The 10,372-nt window shown below is 40.8% G+C and overlaps 1 protein-coding gene across 4 annotated transcripts in view; it reads left to right on the plus strand.

The window, feature by feature from the left end:
• The window catches only part of ARHGAP21 (Rho GTPase activating protein 21), a 120,122-nt gene extending 109,986 nt beyond the window's left edge, over positions 1–10,136 (plus strand). For all 4 annotated transcript variants that reach the window (XM_072955450.1, XM_072955451.1, XM_072955452.1 and 1 more), the window contains 8 exons: positions 99–177; positions 859–932; positions 1,013–1,102; positions 2,436–2,561; positions 2,751–2,792; positions 3,121–3,226; positions 5,144–5,175; positions 7,645–10,136. In XM_072955450.1, coding sequence (XP_072811551.1) covers positions 99–177; positions 859–932; positions 1,013–1,102; positions 2,436–2,561; positions 2,751–2,792; positions 3,121–3,226; positions 5,144–5,175; positions 7,645–9,336 — 2,241 coding nt within the window. In that variant the 3' untranslated portion in view covers positions 9,337–10,136. The remainder of the gene's footprint in view (positions 1–98; positions 178–858; positions 933–1,012; positions 1,103–2,435; positions 2,562–2,750; positions 2,793–3,120; positions 3,227–5,143; positions 5,176–7,644) is intronic.
• Positions 10,137–10,372: the final 236 nt, after the last annotated feature.

Consider the following 10,372-nt stretch of genomic DNA (forward strand, 5'->3'; position numbering starts at 1 on the left):
GTAAGTTTATTTTATTTCTATTTGAGTAACTCATCTTTGTTTTTTCTCTCTGATGGTATTGACTATGAAAACACTGTGTTTTTATTTTGCATACCTAGAAATGGCGAGATTTGAACGTCATAAGCAGTTTATTAAAATCCTTCTTCAGAAAACTCCCTGAACCTCTCTTCACAAATGGTGAGTTAACGTCCACGAATGATACCAAGTGGAACAGTTTAACATGGCACTTTTGGGAAAACACAGCATATTAAATCGAACTGGGAGAAAACATTTCTGTCAAAGGGAACAGAAGATTTTGTTCAGTTCTTATTTATATACAAGGCATGGTTATGTGCTACTTTTTGCCATCTGGATGTTTTTTCTCCTGATACATTTCAATGAAAAATAAGAATTGATAAAAAATTGTTTAAGTTCAGTAAAATATAGATTATGCTGTTCGTTCATGTTTACAATCAAGTTAAAAATATATTATTCTGTCAAAAGTCTTGATATATAATAAGGTACAGTTAGTAAAAAACCATTTTTTCAGTCAAGCCAACTATTTGACTTACACAAGACTGTGTGGTAGAGGTTGTGGTCAAGGGACAGAGAGTGGCAGATTTTATAAATATAGAATGTACTGTCAGAGAACTCACATTTTAGGGAATTTCCTGTATTTGATGATAATTATCATCATGATCATTAAAAACTTACAGCAGTTTTAGAGAGTTAATATTTCAAACGCTATTTGGGGGGGGGGTCCCTACTTTTTTTTTTTTTCTTTTTAATTATGGTTTGAAATTGAAAGGAAAACTAGATTATAGTTCACCTAAACAATTTAAGATAAATTCGCTTTTCTGTTCTTGATGTTGTTGTCAGATAAATATGCCGACTTTATTGAAGCCAATCGTAAGGAGGATCCTCTAGATCGTCTGAAAACATTAAAAAGACTAGTAGGTATTATTTTGTATTTTTTGGAGATAACAACAAAAAGACCAGCATTTAAATCCATCATGAAAATAATATGTTTCAGATTCACGATTTGCCTGAACATCATTATGAAACACTCAAGTTTCTTTCGGCTCATCTGAAGACAGTGGCAGAAAATTCAGAAAAAAATAAGGTGTGTAAACTGTATATTGAAAAGATGTCTTGTCAGTGGCTTTAGTCGAAAAGACATGGTTCAGTGCTTCATGCCAAATAGTCAAAAATAGGTTATAATTAAACAAAAGCTCTAAAATACATCATATTGGTGATCAGTTCCCTCTAAAGATCACTGTTAAAGCAAAAGATCCCCAAAATATCCATTGTTATTTTTTAAAGACATTTTCTTCTACATTTATCCATCAAGAAAAGTGAAAAAGTCAGAAATTTTACTTTTTATTTTTCAACTGTATAATAACAATTTAAATGGGCAGTATTTACAATACAATTCAAAAATGTGCCAAGTAGTATACAGTGAAAAATAACAGCTATTTTCTTGTTTAGTTTTGTTTAGACTTAAGAAGATAAGACTTTTGTTTTGTTTTACCACCACCACATTACCTTTATCAAACACAAAAAGAGCACATAGATACAGACAACAGAGTAGTGGTTATCAGAGTGGAAGGGGTCGGGGTGGGGTTGAGAGGACAAAAGGGTAAAGGGAGGTTGATTATATGGTGATGAATGGAAACTAAATTTTTGGTGTGGGTTCCCAGACCAGTTTGAATTTTTTTTTTTGAGTTCTGCAGTGATTTTTCTTTTACCTTCTGGTATGTTTTGGGGGTTGGTTATTTAACATTTAATCAAATCCTAAGTTCAAAAACTTTCACCAAACACTGTAACAAAGGAAAACAAAAGATTTGCACCTTTGATAATTAACCAGGAATACAGAATACCATGGAAATGAACACACAAACATACCGGCATGTGATACTGAGGTGCTCGTGTCGGCGTACAGATAAGGAAAAAGCTCTGGAAGTTTTGGTTGAAGTAAAAATTTGGTCAAAAAAATATTTTCAAACATTAGGTTTTAACATATTAGTGATCTTGATGTTACTACAGGGGTAAATTTGGAAATTTTTATTTCAGTTTTTGAGGGGAGGGTTTCCCTGTTCTTTTGAGAGTTTATTCCCTTTGATTTTAATATTTTTGTCAGTTAATCCAGCTCTGGTAATACTAGTTTTGAACCAAATCAACTGCTTTCAATCACAGACTTCCTGGGGGAAAAATGAATGCCATTTAAGCATTATACATTGTCATTAAAGCAAGAAAAAGGACTTCCATAAACCAATCTGTATGAACATTCTAACTAGGATGTTATTATTATTTTTTTTAACACACATCAGTCAACCGTTCTTTGAATTCTTTTTCATCAGAAGAGCCTTTCAGAAATAAAATGCCAAACATGCAAAGAGAGAATTTAAGCCTACTTTCTTAAGAAAAGTGGTATCTTATACCATCCTTTGTTTCAGATGGAACCAAGAAACCTAGCCATCGTGTTTGGTCCAACTCTCGTGAGGACATCGGAAGATAACATGACCCACATGGTCACACACATGCCGGATCAGTACAAGATTGTGGAGACCCTGATCCAGCACGTAAGTCCAGGCTTTATCTCATTGAGAAGGTTCTTTTTCATGAGCAGCTGATATTTGGTAGAAAAATAAAATTATTACCAAATTCTGTCCTAAGAAAATTACCTTTTGTTCTATACTGTCCTCCAAAATTAGATCGATTTCGGGGGTTATTTAATTTCTCCTTTTCACCTTCTTTATTTTAAATTTTAGCATGACTGGTTTTTCACAGAAGAGGGTGCGGAAGAACCTCTTGTAAGTATTGTTCATCAGCGCTCGGGCTCTGTCATTTTCTTTTGGGACGCCACAAGATCCTGGCCCTGCAGCAATGTCAGCTTCCTGCTTTGTATGCTATATTGTCTGCTTTGCATCCCGGAAGCAGGTCACTATAGCTCCTCAGTTTTTGATCTAATGAAAATACATGTATGATGCCTTTTTTGCTAATTAATTATACGCAAACAGTTTAAAAAAATGAAGCCCATGTCCTCCACTCAGAAATGTGTCTTTTACTAAAATGTTGTTTGAATTTTAAAGAAAGTATCTTTGAAGAAATGATGGAGAGATCTTTGTTTATTAACCATAGACGACAGTGCGGGAGGAAAGCACAGTAGACTCCCAGCCAGTGCCAAACATAGATCATTTACTCACCAACATTGGAAGGACCGGAGTCTCCCCTGGAGATGTATCAGGTAACTCTTGCCTGGGCAGCATTAATCTCTAGGTTTTTAAAAGCTAAATTCTTATAACGTGAAAGAGCAAAACTCAGTCCTAAGTTAACAATTCACTGTGATTTTTCCCCCCTCCTTTTTCTTCCTTTCCACTGATAAAGAACTTAACCTCCCTTTTCTGATGGATCTTAATCATCTTCCAGTGACTAAAAGCCATTGGCAGTGCATGGAGTTGTAATGCTTGTCAGAAAGGAAATACGCGGGGAAATGAGCATGCAAACCACTGTTTCGTTCTTTCTTTCTTTTTTTTCTTTAAATTCACAGTTTCCATGTAATAGTCATCACAAGGTAAAACAGATGAACGCTACTGAGTATGTGGTTGCTGTGATGGCAGAAAGTGTGGTCTAGGCTGTATGAGTAGTTCTGATGCTCAAGCTGGACGTTCTGTTAAAGCAGCAGCAAGTGGAATACGCGAAATGCTCCCGGGCACCGTTTCCATAACATACAGTGTATTACTTGTCACCACAGGTGTCATCGCACAAGTCGATCTTATTTGACAGTCTTCTGTTTTCTAATTGCCGCCCTAATGTTTCGGTTAAAGTATTAGGTTTTGTAGGCTCTTCCGATGCAGATTGTCTCCTGCCAGCCTGTTGCACTAACCTAGCATGTCGTCTGACACCGTGTTCTCCCTTGGTTCCCTCTAGTTCTTGCTTTAGTCCTAAAGGGTTTTTTTCAGCATTACTGACACAGGCAAATCTGTACTGATGTTGCCCAGGTGAGATGGGAGGAGTCTATCACACGGTAATGTCGCTAGTGGATTCCGTGGTGTCCCTGATGGACAGCTGGAACTGTAGGAAGAAGGAGGGCTGCTGTCCCCACTGCAGCTGCCTTGTCTGCAGAAACCCCCGCTTCTTGTAAATGCCAGCCGAGTTGATCTGTGGTGTCCATTTTCTCTCAAGATGCTTGTCAACAGATCACTGCTACTTTCTTAAAAGTTTTTCTGCTGTTTCTTGTTATTTCTGAAGCAGACCGTGAGGAGAAATAGCATGGTATGGTCTACCAGTTCTTAAAGTCATAAAAGCATTGAGCCATGTGTTGAAAGGGGCGTGGCATGGGGCTCAGCTCATTTAATTTTGAAAATCCATTTCCCTGAAGTTCAAAGGAGAAAATTTCAAAATTGGTGTTGTTCTGAAGAGTGCTAGCCCCTTCCTACCCTCTTTTATACTTGTATACCCTGAGTTTTTGCCAGACAGTGAAATTATGCTCTCCATTTTTCCATTTCCATAATAGCCTTTGTTAGTAGATAATGGCCAAACTGGTAGCAATTCTAACTAGTCAAAAGGATCCCTGGCTGCACAGACGTGAAACGGGGCTCCAAAGCACAGTGGTCAGCATCATTCAACATAAAACCAAAGTGACCCGGCAGCAGGGTTATCTACGCATAAGTAGATGCTTCTAAAATTCAAGATTGACAGTCTGACAAAAATCAACCTCATTACACCAAGTATAAGTGTCTCAAATTTGTAGCAAGGGCAGCCAATAATCTTAAAAGTTCTACATTGTGTATCAGTTTCAGATACAGGATGTGGTACATGGTGCAATTCTTCAAAAGGTCTTGGAGCTGCTTTATTGCTAGACATAACACTTGGCTAATTTAATCAACCCTAGTGTCTCTGTTTCGTTTAGTACAGGGCTCCTTTGCCATCCCTATCATTGAGCTGATTCTGCCTACAATTCACAGCATCCTTTCATGGCGGTGGCTTTCTGTGGTGCAGCTTGCATCTCTGTGAGCTCTGACTATCCACTGTGTTCTATTGTTTTTGAGTTTGGCTTTCACATTTTGTTCTGTGCCTGTCTTTTCCATGAGTTTGGCATTGTTTGTTGAAAGCGGTGACGAATCTGACTAATACTGACCGTGTTCTATTTAACTTCTCACAGATTCAGCCACTAGTGACTCAACCAAATCTAAGGTAAATTGTTTCGTACACTTTGGAAATAATATTTCAGTGGTGGGGGAATGGCTCTGTGGCCAACTGTTATGATTCAGATGCAGACGTACCCCGGTCCGTGTCAGGTGACAGAAACCAACAAAGTCTTATAAAGGGAAAAATTAATGCTTAAAAATAGAATACGATAAAGGAATACTAGATTGTGAGTTGGGATGTTGGGTAGCATAGTTTAAGAAGTAGGCATTTTCCAGCATATACAAAAGTAAAGAGAATATTAGTATCCTGAGTCTTCATTATCCATCCTCAACACACGGCCAAGATGTCTCATCTGCACCCACCCACTTCCTCCTCCTCGGACTATTTTGAAGCAGATCCCAAACATCCAGTTTCATCTGTAAATATTTCAGCAGTAGGATAGACTTTGTTATTATTATACACTGTTTATGAAAAATGGGTGCCTTCCTTTTAGCAAGATCACTTTGTTTTTATAATCAGTTTTTAAACATAATTTGTGTTCTGTTGACACCTCCACTAAATTATACAACTTTTTGTTTATAAGAAATTCCTATAGTTCTTAGACAGTTTTTATCAGTTGGTCCAAATTTTGGTCTGCTGAGACAGTAACAAGTAGAATGGTCAATAAATTTCTAAAAACGCTGTCCTATTTAGAAATGAGACCTGAACTTTACATATCATTTCTAAATATAATGGGGTCACATGTGACTAAATTATAATTTAATTTCTTGCAGAAAATTTTATAAAGTATTTTAATGATAAATCATTCACTATCACTTACATTGTGATTTTTACCTTTTTGTTTTTGGCAGGTGGAAGTAATTAGGTTATTTTTTTTTTAATAGAGGTACTGGAGATTGAACCCAAGACCTCATCCAGGAGGTCTTGCACTGAGCTATACCCTCCCTCCACCCCAACTTTTTATTTTGAAAAATTTTAAAACTACAGAAAAGTCCCTGGTGTAATAGGACACAAACCTTTTGCCCTAGATTTATCAGTTAGTGAATCTTGATATATATTTAGGTCTATATATGTTTTTTTCTAAATCATTTGAGAATTACTTATAGACATGGTAAGACTTTACCCCTAAATGCTTCATTGTGCTTCCCTAAGAACAAGGACATTCTCCTTTATAATCACAGTATAATTATTGTACTCAGGGAATTAACATGATACATTATTATTTCTAATGTATAGCCTTTATGCAGATTTCCCGAATTGTCCCAACAGTGTTGTTTTCTATCTCCCTGGACAGGGATGCAGTCAAGGATCACTCCTTGCATTATGTTGTCACGTCTCAGCAGTTGCCCATCCTTTTTTGCCAGAATATAAGATTTTAGATTTCTTGCCTGTTTGACGTTCCCTCCTTCCCATATTTTTTAATCTTTGGTTATAGCAGTCACTTCATCTTAATTATGGTGGTGCCTGTATCATGCCTATAATATATAATGGATACCCAAATGATATAATTCTTTTGTAATAATTTTTTTAGTTGTAAGTATAAGCTTCAACAGATATGTACTCACAGAATCATCAAATTTTAAAGGGAACTTAGGAAATCTTTTAGCCTAAATTTTTACTTTACTTTTCAAGGCTTCAATATAGTAGTTCCAGCTGGTCTAAGATTTTTATGACAATAGAGAAATGTGCTGCCTGCCTGCCTGCTTGTCTTAGTGTGTATTAAATCAGCTAATGTTTTTGACATCCCCCCTGCATTTACTTAGCCTATGGGCATTATGAACAGGTTAATTAAATAGTCTTCAGTAGTTGTCATCAAGAACCCAGAGCTGGCAGAGCCAGTAGGCTGCAGGCACCCACCGCTTTCCCCAGGCGGTGCACTCCAGTGTTGCTATGGTAAGGGTTTAAGATCTTTAGTTCACCTTCTGTTATTTAAATTTTCTGATTTTTGTAGTTACTTGAGATCAGCCTGACTTAGCTGAGGCCAGTCTCCAAACCCAGCCTGACTGAGCCAGTGGGAGCTTATCTGATGCAGGATCCATGTCATGTGGGATCTGTAATGAGAAGATTGAAGGCAGTCATAAATCTTTTGTATCCGATGTCAGAATGTTGTATCCAACTGAGTGGGAATATTGACTCTTTATGAATCCCATGTTCTAGATGAAGGGACCTGAGGACCCTCTGAGCCTTGCAGGAGCAGGGAAGGTCAGTAGATTCAGGGCAGTCGACAAGAATAGGAGACTAGAGCAAACCAAGCAGCAAATATGTCCCTGAGAGACAGGCGTATGTGAGCTGTGACTTGGCACATACATAGCAAACAAATACCACCAGCCAAGAAATGGGGCTAATTAAATAAAGAGAAAAATGTATCTTAAGTTAAAAGGAGGTATAAGAAAGCATCCTCTGTTAGTGCTCACCTTTAGTAGTTAAGAAATATCCGGGGGGGTGGGGGGACTCTTTCAGAAAATGAACTTAGTAATGTTCTCACGTTCAAAGCCTGGTTTCTCTGCTTCTCAGGGTTCTTGGGGATCCGGAAAGGACCAGTACAGCAGGGACCTGCTTGTGTCCTCCATCTTTGCGGCCGCCAGTCGCAAGAGGAAAAAGCCGAAAGAAAAAGCACAACCCAGCAGCTCAGAAGACGAACTGGACAATGTGTTTTTTAAGAAAGAAAACGCAGAGCAGTGTCACAGCGATATTAAAGAAGAGACCAAGAAAGACAGCGAGACCCCGGGCAGGAAACAGAGGACGGTCCCTTCCAAGGAGAGCAACGCCAGGAAGGACGCGGGCGCAGCCAAGGACGAGAAGGCAGGGGCGCGGAGGGAGAGCGCGCCGGCGGGGGAGCCCGCGCCCCCGCACAGCGCCAAGCAGCCCAAGTCGCCCACCCCGAGCTGTCGCCTCGCCGTCCTGCGGGAGAGCCCCAGGTCCCTCGCCACGCAGAAGGCCTCGCACGTGGAAGACGCGGGCTCCGACTCCGGCACGCTGCTTAGCGCTTACGCCCAGGCATCCCTGGCCAGGTTTTCCACCAGGAAGTCCACCAGCCCCGAGACGAAGCGCGGCGAGTACCTGGCCAACGTCAGCACCGTCACCTCCGACTGCTCCTCGACGTCGTCTGCCACCTTCCCGACCGGCCTGGACTCCAGCCGGCTGAGCCCCGAGGTGCAGTCGGTGGCGGAGAGTAAAGGGGACGAGGCCGACGACGAGAGGAGCGAGCTGGTCAGCGAAGGGCGGCCGGTGGAGACGGACAGTGAGAGCGATTTCCCTGTCTTCCCCGCGGCCCTGCCGTCGGACAGGCTCTTCCGGGGAAAGCTGCAAGAGGCCCCTAAGACGAGCCGGAGAAATTCGGAAGGCAGTGAAGTTAGCTGTACCGAGGGAAGCTTAACACCCAGCCTAGAGAGCCGGAGGCAGCTCTTCAGTTCCCATAAACTGATAGAGTGTGACACGCTGTCCAGGAAAAAATCTGCTAGATTCAAGTCGGACAGCGGGAGCCTAGGGGACACCAAGAACGAGAAGGACACCCCTTCGATCACGAAAGTGTTCGATGTTATGAAAAAAGGAAAATCGACAGGGAGTTTGCCGACACCACCAGCCCGAGGCGAATCCGAGAAACAGGAGCCCACGTGGAAAACAAAAATAGCCGATCGGTTAAAACTGAGGCCCAGAGCGCCGGCAGATGACATGTTTGGGGTAGGAAATCAAAAACCCAGCGCCGATCCTGCCAAAAGGAAAAACATCAAACGTAGACACACGCTGGGAGGGCACAGGGATGCTACTGAAATCAGTGTTTTGAATTTTTGGAAGGCGCAGGAGCAGAGTGGGGAGAGAGAGCCGGAACTTTCAGCTGTGAACCGGCTGAAGCCGAAATGCTCAGCCCAGGACCTGTCCATCTCGGACTGGCTGGCCAGGGAGCGCTTACGCACCAGCACGTCCGACCTGAGCAGAGGGGACGCGGGGGACGCGGCGCCCGAGGGCGGCAGCACGTTCCGGGCTCCCGCGGCGGACCCAGCTCGGTCCTCTCAGTCCGATGCAGGCGGTTCTCCCAGCACCTTGGCTTCAACCTCCAGGCCCCCGGTTTCCATTCCACCACCGTCACCCGACCAAATAAACGGAGAAAGCTTCCAGAACACGAGCCAGCATGCTGGCTCTCCCGCTACCGCCCAACCTCATCACCTGTCGGAAACCCCAGGCAGTAAAGCACATCCCTGTCTTTAAACTGGGGGTACGTCCCCTCGAGCGAATCAGAGCTACTGTTACACGTTCCGGTCACTCTGTAAATATTTTCTTGTACCAGAATTGTTATTATGCAGCCTTCATTTGGGCTGGTTTCATCATTTTGCACTGTGAAAGAGCTTTACAGTGCATTACTACAGCCAGAAGAACATATATAAATATATATATATATATATTTAAAAATATATTGGATAGTTGTATACAAATGAGGAAGGTATTTGTTGCAACTCACCACATAGTGTAATACCCAAGATTACTGAAGAAAATAGCTGTCACCAGGATGCAGCAAGCCTGTTCTTTTGATCTCATCACTAACAGAAGTGCCTCATCATAAAAACACATTTGGTTTTTAGGGTGCCATACTGTTAAAATTAGGTAACTTACAATGAGTAAACAAATGCGTCCGATTGGTAACAAGTTTCATTACATTTACCAGTTTTAACACAGGTGGATACAGAACTTCCATTCTTTAGTCATTCCAGGCGGATCTCTGAGTTTTATATTCAAACTTTTAATACAGTTTTTGAGTTTTGTGTGACTTGAATTTTTAATCTTTCTGTAAAATACGTAACTTAAATGAACATATTATATGTGTATCTTTTCTTCAGATACCAGATTTGATATAAATGTTGTAACATAGGTGTGTAGATAGTGATCTGGATGGAACTGGCTTCTTTATGGAGAAGAATATAATTCTGCATGAGGACTTAATGGATCCAAACCTGTGTCATGCCTGTGTGCATACCCAATTAAACACTGGAAATAAAAATTGTTTTGGTGAACTTTGCATGGCTTGAAACTCATTCTAGTATACATATACATACATATATTTGAATGTCATCCACTTATAACTGCCTTAATTGGTCCGGACTTTTAAAAAAATTACCTATTCTAAACATCCCCTTCTTTTTTTTTTTTTTTTTTTTTTTTCCTCGCTATGTCTGGCAGGGATCTTTTGTGAATGTTTCCATTGGCCCAGCTTCACTCATGGACACAGATAACGTTTAACTTACATGAT

This window comes from Vicugna pacos, chromosome 35 (genome assembly GCF_048564905.1).
Source record: "Vicugna pacos chromosome 35, VicPac4, whole genome shotgun sequence".
NCBI classification, from domain to species: Eukaryota; Metazoa; Chordata; class Mammalia; order Artiodactyla; family Camelidae; genus Vicugna; species Vicugna pacos.